The sequence below is a fragment of the Cryphonectria parasitica genome (assembly GCF_011745365.1).
Source record: "Cryphonectria parasitica EP155 unplaced genomic scaffold M406scaffold_7, whole genome shotgun sequence".
Classification (NCBI taxonomy): Eukaryota; Fungi; Ascomycota; class Sordariomycetes; order Diaporthales; family Cryphonectriaceae; genus Cryphonectria; species Cryphonectria parasitica.
Genome location: NW_024468915.1, coordinates 1,605,344 through 1,628,009, shown reverse-complemented (window position 1 = coordinate 1,628,009; position 22,666 = coordinate 1,605,344). Strand labels below are relative to the sequence as shown.

Sequence of the window (22,666 nt, the reverse complement as noted above, 5' to 3'; positions counted from 1 at the left end):
ATGCTCGTGTCCGCCCCGATGCTACAGATGTTTGTTTACATGCTATGATCAAAGTATGTGCTCCTGAGAATACTTTTGTGTGTGGCAAACTTCTCACATAGCTGGGGTGTATCCTGGGTGCCTGGAGAAAATTTGTGAGTAACATGGCAGTCAATCCTCTGGAGGTGCAATGAGTGTTCAGCATCAAAGGCATCACATTTGTTCAGGATCAGTGTATTGATGAATCCAGCCTCTTGGCACAATTTCAATCCTATTTGGTATATCTGTCATCCTAGGATATCGTAATCTTTTGTACCTTTCCCCCCCTTAGACGCCTGTCATCGCTTCATGGCCTAGACTCCCATGAGCAGTGTGCCCTCGAAAAGAAAATGCGTCCTTTGTACATCGGCGCCATACCGTCTATTAACCGGGTGGGGAATAGTCAGCGCTTCGAAAACCCTTATGATGTGCTCCGTCGCATGTATTACACATGCCAGGTCCATCTCCTCGTTCGCCCTTCGCTTGTCGATCCCGACCGATTACGACGATTCCCGTACTTCACCTTCGTCCTCATCAGACAACCGCGCTCGCTTCTGGTCTCTATCTACCGGGCTCTCGTCCAGATCTGCCTCTGGACTTCTTCGTTTCACTCCTGGCGATCTCAAGCCGTTGCTTGTGCCATTGGCCCTGTCATCGTGGTTGCCAAGGTGATTTGCTGCAGATTTCAAAGTGGCATCGGAATCTCCCTTAGATTGTGACGGCGCGTCAATGTCCATGTACCCGTCATCGACTTCCCTCTTGCTGTCAGCCCTGCCATTGTCGTCGTCGTCGCGGTCCGCCCTGCCTTGGTTCCGTGCTCGTGGGCTCTGCGTTCCGCCACGGTCTGTGTCCATCGGTGTGCCGTTCTGGCTGGATCCGCCTTCAGTCTGACTTGGGAAGTCACGTCCCCTTCTAGTGTTCTCGAGGCTGAAGGCCGGTGAGCCCTGGTATCGCGAGTCTGACTTCCGGAGAGGGTTTTCTGAATAGAAGTCCATCACCACGCTGATGGCCGATTGTAAGAGTGACTCGTCCCCGTTCAACACCCGCCACCAGGCCTCTCCGTCCTTGTCATCTTCGATCTTCTCGCCAAGCGAGACCGTTGCGAAGTATATAGCGCTGATGGCGACCTCCTTCGCGTTCATGAGGAGCGGCAGCACCGTCAAGGCCGAATCACAGCAGTATGCCCAAGCCGCATCTCGGATCGGTCTGTGGTGAAGCATCTCTAGTTGAGTTAAACACTCGTACAGTCGTTGGTAGGGATTGTCCACCATCAGGTCGAAGGTCAACATTTCCAACATCATCTCTTCGTGCATGAGAATGCTATCCCGCCACTTCCAGTACTCTTTGCTCTGCTCGTCCACGATCAGCTTGGGGTTCTTCTGCGCCACTCTGACCACCGCGTAGATGAGGTCCTTCGTCTTCCGGCAGTTTTCTTCCGTTTTATTCGCTAGAAAGAGGGCTGTCGCTGCGATGTTCTGTTTCCAGTAGCACCTGTATTAGCCTCATGACGTTTCTGGGGAAAGAGGTGCGCTGGCGAAAGGGAGAGAACGGGGACGCGGGGTTGCAAGCGCCAGCGCATATCATCGCGGCTTTTTGGCCACGCTATGATGCAGTCACTTTTGTGGTAACTCACGTAGTGGTGTATGCCTCCCTTCTCCTCAACCATACTGCAGCGCATGTAGAAGCGATGGAAGAAGACAGCAGCAACCCAGAGCGTAGTTTGCGGCAACTCTATCATAGCCCCAGCCTGGTAGATGAAATTGACACCCTTTGCCCTCCGCAGCCTCTCGTCGGCTGGCATGAGGCCGTCCACGATGCTGGGAGAGCTGAGCGCCTCGTCTGAGGTGAAGTACCACTGGCTGGCCCGCAAACGCGACGCGCTCGTCGGCGAGTGATGAGCTGGGGACGGCGCGCCTCGTCGAGATTGTGGTGGAAGTGAGGATGTGCGCGAGGAATGCGTTGGGGGCGAAGGGACTGCGGGCGGGACATCGCGTCGGCTCGAGGGCGACTTGGACGGGCGGCCGGCAGCAGCAGCAGGCTTCGTAGACAGCGAGGGAGGCTGATAGCCCTCGCGAGGCGGTCGGTATCTATCGATGCTCGCCATTTTGGGAGGGGCAATCAAGTCATGAACAAAGCTGGCCAATCCAGGACGAGTCAAAGTGGGGGCGAGTTGAATGACCAGGGTCAGTTTGACGTACGCAGGACGGAGGTTGAGGGCGACGAGCGATGTGAAAGAAAGGGAAAAGTTGGAATGATGAAAGAGGAACCAAATCGAAGTGGTGTTGAAAGAGGGCCGACGATCTTCTCCACAGGCGGGCCAGGTTTATCAGTACTTTCTCGACTTTTGATTAGCGTAAGCCCTTTGTCGCTCAAGCTGCGGGTCCACACAGGACCGGAAGTTTCTCTCAACGACGCGGCAGGCGAGACAACCCTTACGCCGCACTTCTTTCCCTTGAAGGTTCCTGGACTGGACCTCAGCTTGTTTTCTTGCCTTCCTCTTCTTCTTTCCCTTGGAGGGTCGAGCAACAGCAATTTAATTACCTTACGCCTCGTTGGTAAATCCCCTCCTCCCAGGGCCGAGTCGTCAAGATGATGCACCCTTCGAGGAGAGCGTACGTGGAGGATCAGATGGATGAGGTAAGGAGACCCTGCCCAGAGCTTTGACGAGGCCTCTATGTGCTCAACAAACCGAACTAAACAGCACGCGGCTCGACTGACTAAACTTCCTCTGTGCAGGACAGGGGGATGACGATTGATGAAGTCCGTAAGTATAGATTGCCTCCAGTCTCTCCTGTGAGCGTCGCTGACCCATCGACCCAGCAAATGATTACAACTACGACCTCGCAACTGGCGAGAATGCCTCAGCACTGCTGTCCCAGTTCGAGCGCAAGCGGCTCGCGGCGCGCATCGCCGTCCCGACCAACGATGATGCCATCAAGGCCATGCTACGCGAGAGAGGCGTACCGATTACGCTCTTCGGCGAGAATAACCCTGCGGATCGCCGTGAGCGGCTGAGAGACATCTTGACGACCGAGACCGAGCAGGCCAGATCTAAAGGCCAGGAAAGCGCCGATGTGGATATGGAAGATGTCCCAGAGGACGAAGAAGATGACGAGGAGCAAGATGAGGAATACTACACGCGGGGCGACGACGAACTACTGCAGGCTAGGGTCGAGGTCGCCAAGTACTCACTCCCAAGGGCGAAGAGGCGCGTGCAGTTCCAACGGGAGGAGGCCAAGATACCACTGCGGACGCACGTCAAACATCGGAAGCAGATCAAGGAGAGGCTGCAGGACTTTGAGCTCCAGAGTTCGCAGGTTGGGGGACAGAGGTATCTAAGCGTGGTCAGGCTCGCGCCCGAGGGGCAGCTCTGCGCCACTGGAGACTGGGGCGGCAGTCTCAAGGTCCTCTCGGCGCCCGAGCTCGAGGTCAAGAAAACCCTGAGAGGCCACACTGCCAAGATAGGCGGCGTGGACTGGTTTCCTGGCCCGGTGGCCCAAGGAACCGACACTGTTCACCTGGCATCCTCGTCAGCTGACGGAGCTGTCCACCTGTGGTCGCTCGAGCGAGATATACCTCTCGCATCGCTCGCAGAGACTGGCGGAACCAAAGTCAACAAGATTGGATTCCACCCATCCGGCCGGTTTCTGGCTACTGCTTGCGACGATACGACGTGGAGACTCTATGATGTCGCCGCTGGCAAGGAGATAGTATGCCAGGAAGGGCATTCGAGGGCAGCTCTGGCTGTCAGCTTCCAGTCCGAGGGTGCCCTGGTGGCCACGGCGGGTATGGACAGTATTGGCAGGGTGTGGGATCTCAGGAGCGGGCGCACCATTATGCTGTGCGAAGGTCACATCCAGCCTATCACTTCCCTGGGCTGGATAGACGGCCACAGGATACTTTCGGGGTCTTTGGATGGATTTGTCAGAGTATGGGATGTCCGCAAGGTGCAGTCGGGCGGGAATTTGGCCGGAAACACCTCTGGCGTGACGGATCTGCGTGTCTTCCGCGGCCTTGACGATCCTGTGGAGGGCGAGCCCCCTGGCCAAGATGACAAGGGTGCGCAATTGCCGAAGAAATCGGCTACATTCTTCGCATCGTGTGGATTTGACCGAAAGGTCAACGTGTACTCGATGGACGACTACTCCCTCATCAGCTCGCTCGAATCCCATACGGCGCCTGTCAGCTCTGTCGACATCTCGAGGGACGGCAGATGGATTGTGTCTGGAAGCCATGACAGGACTATAAAACTCTGGGCACGGAATGAGATGGAGGCCCTATAAAGAGTATAAATCCTACAGAGGAAACCCGCAATAAAGAGGACCTGTGTGTGTCGAGATACCCAGCATAAAGCGACAGGAATTATACCTTTCTTGATGGCAGTGAAAAAGACTTCTACTGCTAAGAGAGCCCTACAACGGACTGGGCACCCAGGAGGTCACAATACAGCATGTGTTTTTCATTGTAGCACTCGGCGATTTTATTGAAGGCATGGTTTAGGGAGGCATGAAAGGGGCAAGTAGAAGCGGAACCAGCACGCACAAAGCCGCATCCACCCGCCATAAGTTGAAAACTGAACCTGGAAATGTCCCATTGGGCAGGTGGCCTTGCTTGGCGGGGTTGCCTACTCCGTAGTGGCACATTCGGCTAGTGGTCTGACCCAGCGCGGCCCGCCTGGACCTTCGTAATCAAACCCTAAACTTGGAAAGCCCAGCCCTGGAGGGGCCTTGTCCCTTAGTGAGTGACAGTGACTGACTGCCGGCCTGTAGCCTGTAGCCTGTACCCTGTACTTGGTAGCCTGTCACAATGCCCTAAATAAAAATTTACCCCAGGCGCGGGCTGACTGAGACTCCACAGTTGTGGACAAACAGGAAAGCCAAATTTGCATGTGCTCCTTTCGAATAATTAATAGTCTCGCCTTGCCTTTCTCTTTTTCCTTGTTTCCTTCAGGTGACTTTTGCTCAGCAGACCACAAGACAAACAACCGACCAAGACAACCAGCCATTTATTCTCTCGCAAATGCATACCAGTAACGATACTCCTCAAACCTCTTTTTCGTTTTCTTTCTTCAAGTATCAGATGCGCGTCCAGTGCCGCCAGAGAGTCTCACGAAACGAGTTCGCCGATTGCCGCAAGGATCCAGAAGCCCGCCGCGGTGCGCCTTGAGCGGCCACACGAAAAGGCCACAGAGAAACACGACTTCTAGCATCGCGATCATCCGTTCGCGATAGCTAGGTAACCAAACACGCTGAGGGAAAGAACAGGCCTTGTCACCTCGCTCGCGAAATCTCCGAAATGGCCCTAAAGGCAACAGCAGCCATGGCCACTACCGTCGTCCGCGGCTTTCAAACTCCGAGTGGCTCGGGAGACGAAGAGTCCGAGTATGGCGGCGGCACGCCTCGATTGATCGCTGCCGACAAGTCCTCGCCTCCTATCTTACGGGGTCGACGCTCTCGAAATCCGGTCATTGATGATGTGGTCAGCGTGAACTGCAGCCCCGTCTTACGCCCTGCGCCACAGTCCCCTGCCGTCAGCGGAATTTCCCTCCTGCGATCGCAGATCGATTCGCTGCACCTCGACAGTACGAGCTCCTCCCGCGCGAGTTCAGTCACGCGCTGTAACAGCCTCTCTCCCCTGGCTCGTCCTGTTCGGGCTCGTGGCGCGCTGAATGGAGTCGGCACCCGTCCACAGAGCAGCTACGGCAGCGAGGGTAGTGGCGATGAGGGCGCCTCGGACGTTTCGACGCGTTATGAGATTACTTTGGACAACGACTTTGTCAGTGCGAGCGCCCCGGGCCTTGGCGCCGCTCTGGGAGAGGACGTCTTCGAGGACGAGATGGAGGGGGTGCCTGCCAACCCGCCTCGCAAGATGACAACCGAAGATTTCGAGCCCCTTCGATGCCTGGGCAAGGGCACTTACGGAACCGTCATCCTGGTCAAGCAACGCACTACTGGCCGGCTGTACGCCCAGAAGCAGTTCAAGAAAGCGTCGCTGGTCGTGCACAAGAAGCTCATCGAGCAGACCAAGAACGAGCGCCACATCCTCGAGTCCGTCAACCGGCACCCTTTCGTGGTCAAGCTCTACTACGCCTTCCAGGACAAGGAGAAGCTGTACCTCATTCTCGAGTACGGCCAGGGTGGCGAGCTATTTCACCATCTCAAGGCCGAGCGCATGTTCTCCGAGACGCGGGCGGCCTTCTATCTAGCAGAGATGGTCCTCGCTCTTTCACACCTGCACGACGACCTGGGCGTCGTCTACCGCGATCTGAAGCCCGAGAACATCCTCCTGGATGCCGAAGGCCACGTGCTCCTCACAGACTTTGGACTGTCCAAGGTCGCCGCCGACGACGCCACGTGCAGCTCAATCCTGGGCACGGTGGAGTACATGGCTCCAGAAGTCATCAAGGGCGAGAAGTACGGCAAGGCGGTGGACTGGTGGTCGCTGGGCGCACTTGCTTACGACATGATGGTGGGAGACGCTCCTTTCCGTGGTGGGAACCACCACAAGGTGCAGCAGAACATTCTCAAGCAGAAGTTGGCTCTGCCCTACTTCCTCAGTAATGACGCCAAGGACCTCGTCACACGCCTGCTGAAGAAGGACCCCAAGAAGCGCCTGGGAAGCCACATGCCCAAGGATCTAGCAATCATCAAGGGCCACCGCTTTTTCAGGCATATCGACTGGAAGAAGCTCGCCGCGCGCGAGGTCGAGCCGCCTATCCAGCCCATGATCACTGATCCCGAACTGGCCGAGAACTTCTCGGAGGAGTTCACGGGGCTCAGCCTGAGCCCACGCAACTCGTTCGCAGAGCCATTCAGCCCTGCGAGCGCGCGTATGGATGACAATCCTTTTGGTGGCTTCAGCTTTGTGGCGAGCCACAGCCTGTTGAACTCGAACGGTTTCGCATTTGCGCAGGGTGCGTAACGGCAGGACTCCGAATCGTCGCGGTGTATTTCTGTCACACCAAGGCAGGAAGTCTTAAAAAGGTGGATGTAACGCAGCAGGAGCATCATACACAATAGATGATACAGGTTACACAAACAAGACAGATGGCATGGTCATTGCATGGTTACAAAAGAAGAAGAAGATAGACTTGTCTCTCTTGGGTTGGATGTGATTCAGGTCTCAGCAGCAGCAGACGGCTGGCTGAGAAGGAGGGAAGGGTCTCAGGGGCAAGCGAGGTTTTGCCTTTTACTTTTTTTTTTTTACTTTCGGTCCCAAGTAACAGTTTCGTTGGACAGTAATGAGGGATGAATAAATAGTTTGACGGCATTGTATCGAAGCGCGGGCAGCGAGTAAGGGGTGTGATTTCATAATGAAAGCATTTTCTCGGGGGTTTTTCAATTGCAAGCTTCGCTTCCTACTGTGTTGGTGACGATGGGGGCATTAATCTACATACTTACTTGCCAGGTCAAGGGCTGCCACGCCGTTACTGATCTCCCTGCTGTGGATGTCTTCAGCCCTATAACATCGACGGCTCTCTCTGCCTGGGGCCTGATCGACAGCTAAGCCTGGAGAAAAATCCAGCCTCACGATGTCTAGCGAGGTGGAGACGGTCTAGACAGAAATCTTTACGCGAATTACCATGGAAATATCGCCAGGTACGGCGACCCTGCAACCTCAGTTTTTCTTTGCCTTCCCCAGGATTATGCTCATTTTTCATTGGGCTCAACGCCTGCCCTTATTCCCTCCCCTTTACCAGCGTAGATTCTTCCACACACATCCGCATCATCAAATTTCTGGACCTGCATGGACTCTGACTGGCAATGTCCCGTCGTCGTACATACGACGCCTTTAACTCCGGTAAGGGCTGTTGAGACAAGGTCAGTGAAAGACTGCCACGCAATCAATGGATTTTGGGGCTTTTTGCTGCTCACCTTTATCCCACGGGGGCGGAATTCTCGTGCCAAGAGCGGCGGGTGTTTCAATGACCCAACAGCAGAGACAGTTACGGACGAGTCTTGTTTGGAGGATGGTGATCTGATGTTTTTTTCTTTTCTTTTTCTCTCTTTTCTGCTTACCCTGTCTGATCAAAGGTCTGCGCATGATCTTTGGTGGGTTTTTTTCTTTCTTCTTTTTTTTTTTTTTGTGTGTCTACTATTTTTGGTAGGGACAGGTCGTCTTTCAGGGTTCTCGGTCAGAGTGATTGGCGAGAGCCGCGAGAAAAGAGGATGGGTGTGCAACCAGGCCACGACCTTGTCCCACATCGAACACTGGTGAGGGCATGCATGAATACATGGGAGGTTTGTTCTAGAGCGCTGGGGTAGTGCCTACAGAATATGAGCGTCTGAAACGGTGTGGCATCTGGGGATGTTCATGTAAGTGAGAGCTCACAGTATAGAGATGGCTTGAATACTTTCTCCACTGGGTTGAGGCATCTCATCAGTGTAGGCCGTTCAAATGTCCCTCTCTTGAGCCTTCTCTGTTGTTTCTATTGTAAATATTGACGTAACTGATGCAGGATCGCTCAAGAGTAACAAATCAAGCACCGTCTCATAATAGAATTTTCACAGTTTCATGATATTGAGAAGAGCGTTTGTTACTGGGAGGTGGTTTCAATGCGGTGCATACTATGATCAAACGTCTAAAGGTGAAAGCCCCCTTGCATAGTGGGTCTTCCCGCCCTCGCTTGCGCTCTGAGGCTAGTGTGCCGCAGCATTCCCTTGCATTGCATAAAACAGTTCCAGGTCTGTAGCCAGTCAGGTGTGCTCGATAACCAAGAGGGGAAGAGGAAGGGGAAGAAATAGAGTACTGTACAAGTAAGAGATGGGCTTAGCCTCCTCTCCTTCCAACAGCGCCCTCTACAGTCTCTGTTACAGGTTTGGCCCCATGGCTCGCCGTGTCCCAGCAGGCGCCTGGCCGATGTGTTTTCTTTCTTTCTTTTTCTCTCTGAACCCGACTGATTATTCAATTGTTCCAGCCGATCGGGAGCACGAATGCCTGCTAAATCAGATCAGGCGAATCGCACAGTGGATGTTGATGATGCAAGAAAGTGGCTAAGCCTTGCATCAGGGTTTGAGAAGCAGTAAGGGGACATCTTTCACCTGTCAAATGGTTCTTTGGGATGTCGTGGATGGGACATCAGTCCTCATGTTGCATTTTGGTAACAGTTTTCCTCCCACTTTCCGGGCAGATTTCTGAGCACACCACTACTGGCTGGTCCAGGGCCGTTCTTTGTTGTCTTTCCATCTAGAGCGCTCCACGCCTCCCACACGACTCCTGAAACCGGCCAGCATCAGGATAGAGGAGACTGACATCACCTTGACACACAACAGCAGCAGCAGCAGCCGCAGATGACAGACAAATAGACAGACAGACAGACAGACAAGATACGATGGATAATATCCAATGCCCCATTGGTTCATACGTACACGCAAGCATTCTTCTGTGGCTCAGGGCTGGGCTGCATGGACTCCCCCCACCTTGGCCTTGGGCCGTGTTTCCAGATGAACAGACTTGACAGACGGGCTCATGACTCTATTGCGCTTGGGCATTTTCTGAGACGGCTCGTTCTGGCGAAGCTGGTTACGCTGCGCCTCCCGCCGAGAGCTGATCAGCCAGAGTCAAAAACGTTTAGCGCCTTGTCAGGTTGATGATGTCGACGCCCAGCACAAACAGTCCAGAGCTAAATGTTAAAGGACAAAACCTTCAGCCATGCCAGCCGCGTCTTGAGAGGAGGGAATCGAGATCCATGACACAAGTTTGGAGGCACGGCAGTGGGGGATGGCGTAGGACGATAGCAAGCGAGAGACTTGAGCAGATCTGTAAGAAGTTATAGTAGAAGGAAGATGTGGGTTTGCACTGTCTTCGCTGTGATGATCGACCTCGGGTTTCTGAGGTAAATTGTAAGTTATGGTAATGTCTCTGGTGATCAGTGTCTCACGTTTTTCTTTCCTTTGTCTTTTCTGCTCTTCCTGTCACCCATTTAAGCGCTGCACCTTTTGGCAAGGCTCAGCCGTCCCATGTTTAAGATAGCAGCCCATCTAACGCATGGCTTAGGCACTTGGCTGGCCGCGTCACTCTGTTTCTTGGTACTACGATGATGTGCGGCTTATTCTCCCTTCACATGTTTTACGCCGTACCAAGAAGCGCAAGGGTCGTGGTGGTTGGCATACTATGGTTTTAGCCTACAGGGGGTTTTGGATCACGAAACACATCAGTCACACTCTGGCACGAGGGACCACCCTGGCAGCACCTTCAGATCAACGCGCTCAAGGTTTCTTAGAGGCTCAGCCCAGCTTTGTGCTTGCCTTCGCATAACTTAATTGTACAAGAGCAGTCGAGATGCTCGATTCCCCTCCCTCCTTCCTTGTCCCTTGAGAGGGATACACCTATGTTTATTGCCGCAGTGCGGTCTTATATATCAGACACACATCCCTCGCTCCTTCCCAGGACGACTTGTTTCCTTTTGGTCATATGCCGACTCACTAAACCCTTCACCCTCTTAATAAAAACAAATAGGCTGTGCCTCGCAAGTAATCCATCCGTTACAAGGCTGTTAATTCCCCCTCCTCCCCTGTGCGATAGTCTCTCCCACTCAAAGAAAGAAAGACGAGAGAAGTTGCAGCCAGCTGTGCTGGAGGCATATTTCACCACTACGATGCATACACCTCTCAGCCTCACGGCCGCAGTGGCAGCGGTGCTTAGTAAGTCAATAGAGAACCAAGGCGGCGCCCCCTTCAACAGATGTGCAACCCAGCTTACACAAAAACAGCTGCAACACATATCAGCGCAGAGCCCATCAGCACCTGCGCGTCTGGCGCCGATAATGTCTGCTATGCCGTTGGCGTTCCAGAGACAACAGCCGACTCGACCACCGGCAATATCTATATCCAGATGTCCGCGCCGACGTCCTATTCCTGGGTCGGGCTGGGCGCAGGCTCGCAGGAGATGGCTGGTGCCAACATGTTCATCATGTACGCCGACGGCACCGGCAATGTGACAGTCTCGTCGCGTCTGGGCAAAGGAGAAACCCAGCCCCTGTACAGCGCCTCGACGGCATCGACCCTCCAGCTCATGGCGGGCAGCGGTGTGTCTAACGGTATAATGCTCGCCAATATTCTGTGCACCGACTGCAAGTCCTGGTCCAGTGGGACACTGAGCACGACAAGCACCAGCTCCAACTGGATCGGCGCGTGGAAGGCCGGGTCTGCTCTGGACAGCACGGATCTCTCCGAGACCATCACCTACCACGACTCGCACACGTCGTTCGCCCTGGACCTCTCAAAGGCCACCATCGCAACAGACAGCAACCCGTTCACCTCCGCGGTAGAGGCCACAAGCTCAGCGTCGACTACGGGTGCCGTCACGCAGGCCGCAAAGCCAAACCAGCAAGTCATCTGGGCGCATGGCCTCGGCATGGCGCTTGCATTTGCCATTTTCTACCCACTGGGGTCGGCTATTATGCCAATGATTGGCAAATGGCAGATCCACGCTGGCTGGCAGGTCATCACCTGGCTGTCTATGTGGGCATTCTTCGGCCTCGGCGTGTTCGGTGCGCAGCAGCGCGACCTGGTAAGTCCATGTCCTGGCCAGACGGGAGAGAAAGAACAAACAAACGTTGCTAACTTCAGCTGCCGCAGCTCTTCAACAACAGCCACACCGTGCTTGGTGTTTTTGTCGTCTCCCTCCTCGGCATCCAGCCTGCCCTGGGCCATCTGCATCACCGGCACTACCTCAAGTACCGCCAGAGGGGCGTCATTAGCTATATTCACCTCTACTGGGGACGCATCTTGATCATCCTCGGCGCCATCAACGGAGGTCTGGGTCTGCAGCTCACGCACGCGCCCAGCAGCTGGATCACCGCCTACATGGTGATTGCCATCGTCGTGTACCTGCTGTATGCCGGTATCAAGGTCTTTGCTGTCGTTCGACGAAGGAACAGAGAGGCTGCTCCTCCAAAGACCAGCGCCAAGATGTGGCCAAGTTCGGGATATGTTGATCTTGGAGATGAGGTGCCCATGAACAACTGGTATGCGCCCCGTTCTGAGAAGTAGGAAGCCCACTCAGACCAAAGAGAATCACTGGCAATTTTTTCTTCTTTTCTTGTATTCTTTTTCATGAGTGATGGCTGCTATGGTATGACGACAGAGGGAGATTGAGTAAGAGAAGGGGGGAGAGACAAGAGACAGAGACAGACATACAGATTGTTAGTGTGTGTGTGCGCGCACGTGTGCGTGTTTTGTATTCAGTCTAGAACTGCACAGGGCCGATCCAGCAACAACAGGATCACAGCCACCAGGGGAATGTGGTTTTGCATATCCCCTAAGAGACATAAAAAAAAAAAAAAGCACTCAAACCTTGCAACAAGAGCTAGTCCCGATCGTTTTGGCGTTGTCGACATTTGATCATTTGACAAAGTGTCTTTCGTGAAGTGACATCATCGCCGGGCTGAGCTTCAAAATGAGCTTCAAACAGACCCCAAGTGCTGTCTAGCGTATGATCCTCCAACTCCCTAGCACGGCCATGGCATCTTGTACTATGGCTATAGATCTGGAGTGATCGATGATGGTAGCAATGAGACTATGATCAGACCATCAGATATACTTGAGCAAGAGATCAATGCGGGGGAGGAGTGGGTACTCAGTTGGGAGGCTGGTCTGGAGAAGGGGAACCACGTGACTGGCAGGGGTAGGGGGCGAGAAAAGGCGAGACTGTCCCCATGCAAAGGTTGGTAAGAAGCTCGGACCAAGTCCTGGGTCATGATGCGCCGACCTCACCCGCTTGGTCCGTTTTAGCTTTTTTACTCTCAAAAGACCTCACCCATCCACACCCCAACGCCCTGCTCCTCTCCCCCCCGCGCCGCGTCAATTGAGCACCGCACATCAGCCACGATGCTCTCCTCCGTGTCCCGAGCTTCTGTACGTTATTTACCTCCTCCATTGCCATTGAGTCTGCGCGACACGAGCGCGGATGGATTGAATGGAATTGATGATGGACTGACCGAATGACCCACCTGATTTGCAGAGCCGCCAGGCTGTCGCCGCAGTCTCCCGACTTGCTGGCCGCAATGCCGTTCAGATGAGGACCTTCCTCAACCCTACCGTCTCGCGAAGAGGTATGTCAATTCGATTTATATTCTCCCGATGCACGAGACTTGTTTTTGTACGGGCGGTGGTGGTGGCGATTCGAGGGAAACAGACCTCAAGGGTTGGAAGAATATTGTGTTGCCGCGGGCTGGGCCGGGTGTCTATCTATCTATTCATTTAGAGAGATGGCATCGCGTCACGTCACAGACTCGATCTACCTGACTGCCCTCAAGCCTTCCAATAAGCCGCGCCGATCTGTCTGGCCTCACCAGAGTGATTCAGATCTCTCGTCTACACCACATCGACATCATACCCATCCTCCTCCATTTATCACACCCCATATCTCCCATGCACGCCCTCTTCCCCAAGGAATATGTCCATCATCGCACTGTCCAATCTCAAGGCACCTATGACTAACCTCATTCTCGTCCAAAAAGCCGACTTTGTTCAAGAACTCTACCTGAAGGAACTCAAGGCCTACAAGCCAACACCCGTCAAGGACTCGGATGCCAAGGGCCAGGTGCTCGACTTCTCCCAGCCCAAAGCCCCCAAGTCTCCCGAGGAGACCGACCTCGCCTCCTCCCTCAAGGAGTACGAGAGCATGGCCGTCGAGGTCGAGGGTCAGGAGACCGCCACCGGCAAGCCCGTCGCCGCCGTGGAGGACTGGCTTGTCGAGGAGGACGAGGACGAGGAGCACGCCCACGGCCACTAAGCCGATATAATGGGATTGTAGAGGAACAAAGAGATGCAACTTTATTGCAAGCGCCGGAGGGAGATGAGAGTGACGAGATCAACGAGGTCTCACATAGCTACGAGGGGACGCAGTAGCCGCAGACTCGTTATCGACAAGAGAAGAGGGCGGAAGAGGGTGATGTCTCTAGTGGAGGTGGAGGAAAGGAGAGAGACTGATCACACAAAAGGGGAGACTCCGGAGGAGTGAACCGTGTATATTTTCATATCATGCTCTCTTTTATGCAGCGAAAGATGGCAATCGTACCTCGCCAAGTGTGGCACCCACTCATTTGAGCCATTGCATGATGCATGTCATTGCGTGCGTAACTTGTCGACGGGGGGATGGAATTCAACCTGAGCTATCTCGACTTCATCACATCCAGGTTTCATATGCAAATAATTTGGATGTTGTCTCTGATCCGCAGGTTCCCTGCCAGGAGACTTGGAAGTTGCCAGGTGCAAGTACAGTATAGTATGGTTGATGACTCGCATGATTAGACTTGAATTGATCAGATGAACTCTTGAGTCCTAGCCAACTTAGTCCATCTATCACAGGAAGACAAAGGATCACTATCCGATGCTATGGCCTTGTCTTTCTCTCAAGCCGTTTCCGATCGACCTCTCGTGTTGATCTCGCTGCTTACGAAGTTTCGAAGCTAAAAGAACCACCTCCTCATATCGTCTGTACAACCGATGGCACCAGGTCCCTCCGAATCCCATCTCGCCTGTCGAGGGCTCTCATCTTCTCATCCATAAAGTCGACCAGGGCGCACATGTCAGTGCAGTTGTACATCTCCGCGCGCTCCTTCTTGCTGAGCAGGGCGTGCTTGTCTGGGCCGTAGCCGGGCGCGCACATCTCACCTACTGGAGAGATTTGGACGACAAATGTGGTCAGCAACGTGCAATGGGAGAGAAAACAAACGCCATGATCCCGTGCGAAAACAGAAGGAGGCAACTTTCTGTCTTTTGAGAAGGACAGAAGAAAAGATTAGAACACGTACGGTGGTGCTGCACGAGCTTCAGCGGAAGAGGCGCCCTCACGACATTGTTCATGAATAGCTCGACCGCTTCCCACGGACATGCCTCGTAGCCCGCAAAGAGCGCTGGGTTGGCGAGAAGGGCCCGTGCCGACATGAGGCCCCTGAGCTTAGACAGATAAGGCCTCCTACGCTCATTGTCGTCGTCGTCATCCCTGGGCGCCAGGTAAGGGGACCTGTACGGCAGCGAGGCCATGGAGAAGACGTCACCGGATACGAGGATAGGGACGCTGTCGCCGTATTTCTCTGTTAGCAACTCAAGGGCCTCGAGGTTGATGGGCGTGGTCGAGGGAGTATTCCTTGTGCGCGGGTGGATGGTGAGAAAGTCGATGTTGCGGTCCTTGTCGTGGCCTAGGACGGTGTCTATGAAGTCGATGGTTTTTCTAATTCCCTTCTTTTTCAGCATGAGTGCGCACAAACACTAGGTAGACCAGAAAATGTACTCACCGGAGATCCTTATGCACCCGGATTTTGACGCTCACGGTCCTGCCCTTGGCATTGTCCATGTCCCTCTCCTTGCCCACAGCCCACCCTTCATCCCGCAGCCTCTGCCGGGTCTCGAGGACCATGTCCCTGACGAGCTCGCGCTTCTCCATCAGTGCGGCGCCGAGAGTCTCGGCGCAGGCCCAGGACTGCGGGCACCCGCAGTTGATGTCGACGCCGTCTGCGTAGGGGACAACGAGGGAAGACGCCCGGGCTAGCTCGAGGGGTACGTTGGCGCCGAACTGGACGATTGTCGGGGGGCGGGGTTTTGTAGTGGAATATGTGAAGTCTGTTTTCAAGTCGTGTTGGTTAGAAGATCTGTGCAGAACCTACGCTGTGTTTGTGTGCGTGTGTGTGTGTGTGTGTGTGTTCATCATGAAGGAGGAGGAGAAGGAGGAGAGGACGCACCGCTGTCACGGGCTATGGAGCTACGATTGAACTCCTTTGCTAGGATCATGGGCGTCCAGCATAGGTCTGTCCCGTACGCATGTACTGTTTGTCTGAATGCTAGCTAAATCGGTATTGTCAGGACGGGTTCCTCAGCTTGTGTACATGTGAAGAAGGGGAAGGAGTCGCTCACTTTGCTGTACCTCACCATCGGAGCGCATGCACAGAGAAATCTTCCCTCGCTTTTGGCCAGATCAAATAATTTGAGAGGACTTTTGCGAAATGTGTTGTTTTTTTTTCAGTATGAATTTATGCCATGAGACAAGAGCCAGGTTATCAGACAGAGGACCCCCAACTCACTGCTGTGAAGGACTGGAGTCTGCCTGAGTAGACTCGTCTTCGTGCCCGTCCATGGTGGGAGACTCTCCCCAAATGGGTAAGAATTGATGGTGTTACTGCTACTTCTTCTCTTGTTTCTTGATTCAGACAAATATTTTGCTTAGGTTGTGGTCTTCAAGAGAATTCGCGCGGCGACTTTCTCTCTTGGACGAGATTTCTTGCTTCAACCCGTGACTTGCTCAGGCCTTACATCTCAGAATGACTCGTGAGTATGAATTTTCGTTCATTTCATTGAAGTCCGAAATTGAATAATATCTCAAAAAATTGCAGAAGATTTAAAATCCGTGGAAATCAAAATCGTGGCATAGAAAGGGGTCTAACAATGTAATTGCCTGAGTGACGCTCTCGTGAAAGACGTTTACTTGGTGCAGGGTTAGGATGAAGGGGGGGGGGGGGGGGCGGATGACCCTTCTGATTGGTGCAGATTCCACCTGAGACCCACAATAACTTTGCAAGAGCATGTAAGTCATCGCTCTTGGCCCTTAGAATTTCTTCGCGACGATCGCGTAGGAGACTCGACTTCATTTCGCAAAAGAGTCAGGACAAGCTGGTATCCAGCACTTAAAAGACAGAAAGGAAAACCAGAAGAAGAAAAATCGTCTTCATAATACCTATCAAGGTTTGGAAATTTCTGCAGACACTCTCACAATGCCATCGAAAACGCCCACAATCGGCCTCCTGGGCGGTGGTCAGCTCGGCCGCATGCTCTGCGAGGCGGCCTCGCCCCTCGACATCTCCATCGCCATCCTGGACGAGGCCAACGCACCCGCCAAGCAGATCAACAGCAGCGCCAAGCACGTGGTCGGCTCGTTCAAGGATCCCGCCCGGATCCAGGACCTGGCGGCTCACTGCGATGTGCTCACCGTCGAGATCGAGCACATCGAGACGGACGTGCTCGAGGAGATCGACACCAAGGGGGTGCAGGGCAAAAAAGTCGCCGTGCACCCATCGTGGCGGACCCTGCGGCTGATCCAGGACAAGTTCGCGCAGAAGGATTACCTTGGTCAGGAGGGGCTGCCGATCGCCGAGCAGATGGCCCTCGAGGAAGGGGAGGGCATGCTCGCGTCCCTGGAGGAGGCTTCGAGGAAGTTCGGGTTCCCGTGGATGCTCAAGGCGCGCAAGGGCTCGTACGATGGGCGGGGAAACTTGAAGATCTCGGGCAAGGCGGATCTGGAGCAGGCTGTGAAGGAGTTTGGGCGGCTCTCGTGCTATGCGGAGAAGTGGGTGCCGTTTGAGCTGGAGCTGGCCGTCATGGTCATCCGGACCGAGGACGACAGCGGCAAGACGAAGAGGCTGTTACCGTACCCGGTGGTCGAGACCGTGCACGAGGATAACATCTGCTCCAAAGTGTTCATGCCTCCGCGCAATGTTCCTGCGGCTGTGTGTGAGAAGGCACAGAAAGTTGCCTGCGGCGTGGTGGAGAAGCTATGGGGGAGAGGAGTCTTCGCCGTGGAGATGTTCCTGACCAAGTATGGTGCGTATAATTGCTTGCTTGCTGCATGACCTTTACAGTCGACGACGCTAACACTTGAGCAATCTCAGGAGACGTGATGGTCAACGAGATTGCACCACGACCACACAACTCAGGCCACTACACCATCGAGGCCGTGCCGTACATGTCACAGTACAAGGCCCAGCTCTACTCCATCCTCGATGAACCGCTTCCAGAGGTCCTCGAGGCACACGTATCATCCAGCATCATGATCAACATCCTGGGCGGTGCCAGTCAGGATTCCCACCACAGACTCGTCGAGCAGGCCAAAAAGATGTATGCGAAGGGCACAGCTGTGTACCCTCATCTTTACGGCAAGGAGTCTAAGCCCAGCCGGAAAATCGGCCACATCACTCTCACCGGTTCTGGGTCGATACAGGAGTTGGAGAAGTACGCGCAGCCGCTCATCCAGATCGCCGATGAGATACGACAAGAACGCCTCAAGGCAGCCAGTCAGGCATTGCGCCCCTCAGCAGCCCCCAAAGCCGCACCCAATGCCGCTGCAAAGGGTGACGCCCTGGTCCTGGTGACCATGGGCTCTGACTCGGACCTGCCCGTCCTCAAGGCTGGCATTGACATCCTCAACCAGTTCGGCGTGCCATGGACGGTAGACATCACATCCGCACACAGAACTCCTTCCAAGATGGCCGAGGTTGCCACGGAGGCCGCGTCCAGGGGCATCAAGGTCATCATCGCCGCTGCAGGCGGTGCGGCACACCTGCCGGGGATGATCGCTGCGTACACCCCCCTCCCAGTAATAGGTGTTCCTGTCAAGGCGACACATCTGGATGGTTTAGACAGTCTGCTGAGCATAGTGCAGATGCCGGTATGTGATTTGTCGCCATTCTCGCCCCCCCCCCCCTCCTTTCTCTCTCCTACTAACTACATTACAGAGAGGCGTGCCAACCGCTACTGTGGCTATCAACAATTCTACAAACGCGGCGCTATTGGCCATTCGATTTTTGGGGGCTTTCATTCCTGATCTGCATGAGAAGATGAGGAATTACCAGCTCGACATGGAGAAACAGGTGCATGATAAGGCGAATCTGCTCAAGGAAATTGATGTGCAGGCCTATTTGGAGAAGATGGGTAAGAAATAAGACGATAGGTACAATTACTGCTTTCCAGTCATCTAGTTGCCTACATAGACGCGCGCAGATGGGAATGAGGAGCCTCTAGTAGACATAGACATGCTGCATTCGTCTGGAATGTCATAGATTCACCTGGAATAAAACCTCAAGGTACAATCAATCCGCCTCTGTTTGCCCAGTCCTTTGGCTTCAAGGATCGGCTCATGGGGGCTGCCACAGTATAGAGATATTGGTAGCCTGGGCGACTATTCATTTACCGAGTTGACGATCACGAAAGGAATTCGATGTTGAGATGACCGACGATAGGACCAATTTGTGTGTGAGACGACTAGATATTTGTGCGATAAGTAACAATTGCTTGAATTAAGTTTCACGACTGACGTGGGTGCTTTTGAAGCACAATCGACTACCGAACATGCAAACCATAGAACTCCCTTTCTGTTGCAAAGTTTCCTTGCCTCCATAGAATTCAATTCCTCCCTAGAGTTTCCTTTGCGCCAGAGAAATACCTTTCCATTCCGAAATCACACCATCGACTGTGTAGAAGGACCTGTTTCTCCTCTGTCCCACCTTCATGGAGCATGCTAGGCATCAGGTATTTGGTGTTGTGCGTTCTTTGTTCTTTTTTTAATTTTTTTTTAAAAAAAATGCTTTTCCTTCCTTTTCTTTTCCTCCATTCGTTTCTGGATCTCTCCCTTGTAGCTATGTCCGTGTGTGTATATGTATGCGTATGTGCACTCGAACGCTGATGACCATGCTGGGTTTCACTCGTAGTACATGGCCTGCAAGATCTTGTGGACCTCCTCGTGGCCAATCAGCTGACCCAGCCAGGCCTGGACCCAAGGGCTGTCCATCTCCTCAGTGAAGTGAGTAGCAATGAACTGGTACTTGCTGTCCAGGCCCGGCATGAAAGCGCGACCAGCCAGGTCGGCGTACTCGAACAGCCAGAACTCCTTGACGGCCTCGTACTTGGCGATCTCGCGGCGCAGCTGAGCTTTGGCCCACTCACCGGCCCAGCGGATGTTGGGCTTCTTGTCGTTCAGGAAGAGAGTTTTCTTGATGTCGTCCTCGGGGGCGACGGGGTAGCAGTGGCAGGGGTAGAAGTGGTCCCACTGGCCGGTCTTGGGGTTGCGGTCGGCGTCGGTGGTCCAGGTGTACTGAAGAGGCTTGTCGAGCTGGAGACGGGGGTAGCGCTCGAGCCGGAAATCCTTGTCCCACATGTCCTCGGGGTTGAAGTTGACGTCCTTGGGGCGGACGGTGTTGTCGAACTGGGTAGGCTTGAAGGTAAACTCGAAGGTGAAAGTCTTGTCGCCGTTGTTCTCGTTCTTGTTCTCGCCGCTGGTGATAGTGGTGGACTTGTCGTTCTGAGCAGCATCAGTAGCAGTAGGGCTGACTGAGCAATGACCGTCCAGAGACTCGTGAGATATGACGTTGCTGTCCAGACGCTGCTTTTTGAAGGCGATAGGAGACAGGGTGAGGTTGACATCAGAAACAGATCGCTTCATTTTCTCGCGCCGGATGGGCAGGTGCTGATTCTCAACTGGGAGACGGTTCTCGTCGCAGTCGTCGTGAAGTTTGATGCGGTGCCCAGTTTTCTGTCTCTTGAAGCGGGCCTTGGAGGCTGCGTGCTTGCTGCCCGAACCACCGCAGGGCTTGACGTTGGGACGACTACCTGACTTTTTCTGGTAGTCCTCGGTGTTTACGTTGTTAAGTGAATGGTAGGCCATGGAGCCGGCCCAGCCCCTCTGGTCGAACTCGGAAGTCTCGTTGTCCCAAAGGGCGGCGATGTTGGAGGAGGCCTGACGATGGGGGCTCTGAATGTAGTGGGGAGAAGTGACTTTGACGTCCTCAGAAACTTGGACCTTGACAGAAGAAGGAGAATTGAACCTGAGGATGGCCTTCTTGAGGCTGTAGATCTCCTCGGATCGGGTGGGCATGTCAGAGAGAGACATCTTGGATAGTTGTTTCCTTGTGTTTGTATCTCTGTGGGTGTAGTAGGTTGGTTCTGGTTTGTGGTTTAGAAGAGGAAGAGAAGAAAAGGAGGGTGAAACTCAGGACTGTGAGATCTCCTTTCTATGTACGAGGGATGGTTTGTAGCCTGTATTTATTGTCAACTTTTCGTGAACTAAAACAATAGAGAGGTGGCTGGGGAAAGCAATAGAAAATGTTGCTAGATTCTCTGATCAGCTGATATTTTTTTGGGCGGTCTATTCTCTAACAATAGGAAAAGCTGCTAAATTAGGCATGAAACAATGGCACAATAGGCGAACTCGCTTGTTAGCAGAGGCAGATAGATGTCGTTCGAAAGTTAAGAAAAAAGAAAGGTACTTGGTACGTATCTAAGTAGAATCTACGAGAAACGAAGAACAGCGATCATGTCAATTCAAACCACGAGAACCTCGGAAGGCGAGATAGTTATAAGCAATGAAACAGAGTAAATATTATTCCCAAATTCGTTGGTGTGGACTATGAATTTTTGAGAAGTAGGTAGAGCGAGCCTGGTGGCAGAGCACGCTTAGCATAGAACAAGACTGCTTCGGAACTGCTAGGTGAGGAAAGGTTGCTACTGCGTTGGAGGAGAGACTTTGGTAATGCTGCCCCCAAGCAGATACTGTCGTCGAGTCAATACAAAAGCACAGATTGGGAACTGAGGGCTCGATTGATTTCTCTCTGTAAACTTCCATAATCAGACACTGGGACGGTGGTTTAGAATGCCTGTCTAGGCCACAAAGTGCCAAGAATATGGCACAAATCCATAGGGATCGCAGTTCAAATAGTGGATCGTATGTCGCACCTAAATTCGTCATGTTCATTGAGTTGGGAGAAGGGTCTATGATTGTTCCCAACACGTCCATCATCGTGACGGTCCATTTGGTGATGGTCTAGCAATGTCCACGTCCATAACCCCTCACCATCCAACAAGCTGCCCATATGTCTCCCCGGCACTCGATCGGAGTCTATTAAAATCAGACATGCTTGCGAACGGTGTAACTAAGGCTCGTGTTTCCTGCTTTCGCGCGGCTGAATCCACACACGGACCACCCTCTCAGCTCCCCTTCGCCTTCGTCGCTGCCACTTTCTGCTGGTAGTATTGCCGCAGGCGATTCTCTGCATCTGCCGAAAGCCCTGGGGGCCTTGTGACAAGTGGCTTGTCTAAAGGGTCACGGTGCTTGGCTGTACATAACCACCCAGCATTCTGTCAGCATAGCCCTCCCCAAATCCTGTCTGGCGTACGATGATCCCTTACCAATGTTGTAGTGCTGGTGCTGGAGTTTGTTCTGGATGGCCTGGGCGTCTTCCCTCCACTTCTTGGTGTCCCAGCTGTCGCCCACGGCTGGGAGGTCTTCCACGTTGGCCTGGCTATCGATACTCATGCCAGTTTCGTGCACGGCAACATCGGGGACCCCAACCTCGGAGTCAAAGGCACCACTGATGGCGGATAGAGAGCCAGCACGATGGCTCTTCGAGTCTGGGGTCTGGGCTGGACTGTCCAGCATGATCGCGTCGGCGCTCATGGTGGGGTTGGTTCTGGTCTCTCCTAGCTTTGCGACGAACTCTCACGGCGTTGCCTGTAGCCTCGCGTCTTAGAATCCTCCCGGGTCTGGACCTTGTACGCAAGACAGATTTGGAACCCCTTACCAGCTCTTCAGATGATCCGTTACTTTTGTATGGAAGATTTCTCTGTTTGGTACCATTGGGGCTCCGATCTGAAGTTGCGAGATGCTGAAGTTCGTCCTCAAGGTGAAGGTGCCAATAATGGGATGACGTCTACTTGGGAGACCCTGAGTAGACAGGGCGATCCACACCACACAGCCACGGTTGACAGGGGGCACCTTACTAGTGTTGCATTTCGAACAGAGCCGCATTTTGCTGGAGGAAGCCCCTCCAGTGAATCTAACAATGGACTGATGCCCAAGATGGAATTCAATAGTTACATCAAGGAAGGGTATCAATATGCCTATTTTTTATTTAAATTTTTTTCTTCTTTCAAACCGGGGCGGC

At 53.5% G+C, this 22,666-nt stretch overlaps 9 protein-coding genes across 9 annotated transcripts; 5 read left to right on the top strand and 4 right to left on the bottom strand.

Annotated features, from left to right (window-relative positions):
* Positions 1-518: 518 nt before the first annotated feature.
* Positions 519-2,122, bottom strand: M406DRAFT_264868 (cyclin-like protein; the record flags this gene model as incomplete). The annotated part of the gene is made up of 3 exons (XM_040917699.1): positions 519-651; positions 760-1,493; positions 1,652-2,122. The coding sequence occupies 3 exons, from the start codon at positions 2,120-2,122 to the stop codon at positions 519-521; spliced, it is 1,338 nt and encodes a 445-aa protein (XP_040773504.1).
* Positions 2,123-2,607: 485 nt separating this feature from the next.
* M406DRAFT_341735 (WD40 repeat-like protein) lies at positions 2,608-4,301 on the top strand (the record flags this gene model as incomplete). Its single annotated transcript, XM_040921696.1, has 3 exons — positions 2,608-2,655; positions 2,755-2,782; positions 2,839-4,301. The coding sequence occupies 3 exons, from the start codon at positions 2,608-2,610 to the stop codon at positions 4,299-4,301; spliced, it is 1,539 nt and encodes a 512-aa protein (XP_040773503.1).
* Positions 4,302-5,337: 1,036 nt separating this feature from the next.
* M406DRAFT_265006 (Pkinase-domain-containing protein) lies at positions 5,338-6,939 on the top strand (the record flags this gene model as incomplete). Its single annotated transcript, XM_040917708.1, has 1 exon — positions 5,338-6,939. The coding sequence occupies one exon, from the start codon at positions 5,338-5,340 to the stop codon at positions 6,937-6,939; it is 1,602 nt and encodes a 533-aa protein (XP_040773502.1).
* A 3,762-nt stretch (positions 6,940-10,701) lies between these two features.
* M406DRAFT_264000 (CBD9-like protein) lies at positions 10,702-12,011 on the top strand (the record flags this gene model as incomplete). Its single annotated transcript, XM_040917628.1, has 2 exons — positions 10,702-11,529; positions 11,658-12,011. The coding sequence occupies 2 exons, from the start codon at positions 10,702-10,704 to the stop codon at positions 12,009-12,011; spliced, it is 1,182 nt and encodes a 393-aa protein (XP_040773501.1).
* Positions 12,012-12,843: 832 nt separating this feature from the next.
* Positions 12,844-14,063, top strand: M406DRAFT_357491 (uncharacterized protein). The gene is made up of 3 exons (XM_040923692.1): positions 12,844-12,875; positions 12,982-13,072; positions 13,481-14,063. The coding sequence occupies exons 1-3, from the start codon at positions 12,849-12,851 to the stop codon at positions 13,753-13,755; spliced, it is 393 nt and encodes a 130-aa protein (XP_040773500.1). The 5' UTR covers positions 12,844-12,848; the 3' UTR covers positions 13,756-14,063.
* Positions 14,064-14,448: 385 nt separating this feature from the next.
* On the bottom strand, positions 14,449-16,095 carry M406DRAFT_341731 (FMN-linked oxidoreductase; the record flags this gene model as incomplete). Its single annotated transcript, XM_040921695.1, has 6 exons — positions 14,449-14,639; positions 14,777-15,195; positions 15,260-15,584; positions 15,704-15,806; positions 15,876-15,954; positions 16,043-16,095. The coding sequence occupies 6 exons, from the start codon at positions 16,093-16,095 to the stop codon at positions 14,449-14,451; spliced, it is 1,170 nt and encodes a 389-aa protein (XP_040773499.1).
* Positions 16,096-16,729: 634 nt separating this feature from the next.
* On the top strand, positions 16,730-18,673 carry adenine-3B (regulated by circadian rhythms/ air carboxylase; the record flags this gene model as incomplete). The annotated part of the gene is made up of 3 exons (XM_040924837.1): positions 16,730-17,555; positions 17,624-18,399; positions 18,467-18,673. 3 exons carry the CDS (start codon positions 16,730-16,732, stop codon positions 18,671-18,673), a joined length of 1,809 nt encoding a protein of 602 aa, XP_040773498.1.
* Positions 18,674-19,428: 755 nt separating this feature from the next.
* Positions 19,429-20,616, bottom strand: M406DRAFT_72519 (uncharacterized protein; the record flags this gene model as incomplete). Its single annotated transcript, XM_040925546.1, has 1 exon — positions 19,429-20,616. The coding sequence occupies one exon, from the start codon at positions 20,614-20,616 to the stop codon at positions 19,429-19,431; it is 1,188 nt and encodes a 395-aa protein (XP_040773497.1).
* Positions 20,617-21,455: 839 nt separating this feature from the next.
* M406DRAFT_357489 (uncharacterized protein) lies at positions 21,456-22,343 on the bottom strand. The gene is made up of 2 exons (XM_040923691.1): positions 21,912-22,343; positions 21,456-21,838 (listed from the first exon to the last, which is right to left on the bottom strand). Exons 1-2 carry the CDS (start codon positions 22,177-22,179, stop codon positions 21,711-21,713), a joined length of 396 nt encoding a protein of 131 aa, XP_040773496.1. The 5' UTR covers positions 22,180-22,343; the 3' UTR covers positions 21,456-21,710.
* Positions 22,344-22,666: the final 323 nt, after the last annotated feature.

Bases quoted from the DNA above. Each gene is read 5' to 3' on its own strand.
- M406DRAFT_357489 (XM_040923691.1), bottom strand. From the start codon at position 22,179: ATGAGCGCCGACGCGATCATGCTGGACAGTCCAGCCCAGACCCCAGAC. The intron at 21,839-21,911 runs GTAAGGGATCAT...GGTTATGTACAG, and splicing joins GCACCAGCACTACAACATTG to CCAAGCACCGTGACCCTTTA.
- M406DRAFT_357491 (XM_040923692.1), top strand. From the start codon at position 12,849: ATGCTCTCCTCCGTGTCCCGAGCTTCT. The intron at 12,876-12,981 runs GTACGTTATTTA...CCTGATTTGCAG, and splicing joins CCTCCGTGTCCCGAGCTTCT to AGCCGCCAGGCTGTCGCCGC. The intron at 13,073-13,480 runs GTATGTCAATTC...TCGTCCAAAAAG, and splicing joins CCCTACCGTCTCGCGAAGAG to CCGACTTTGTTCAAGAACTC.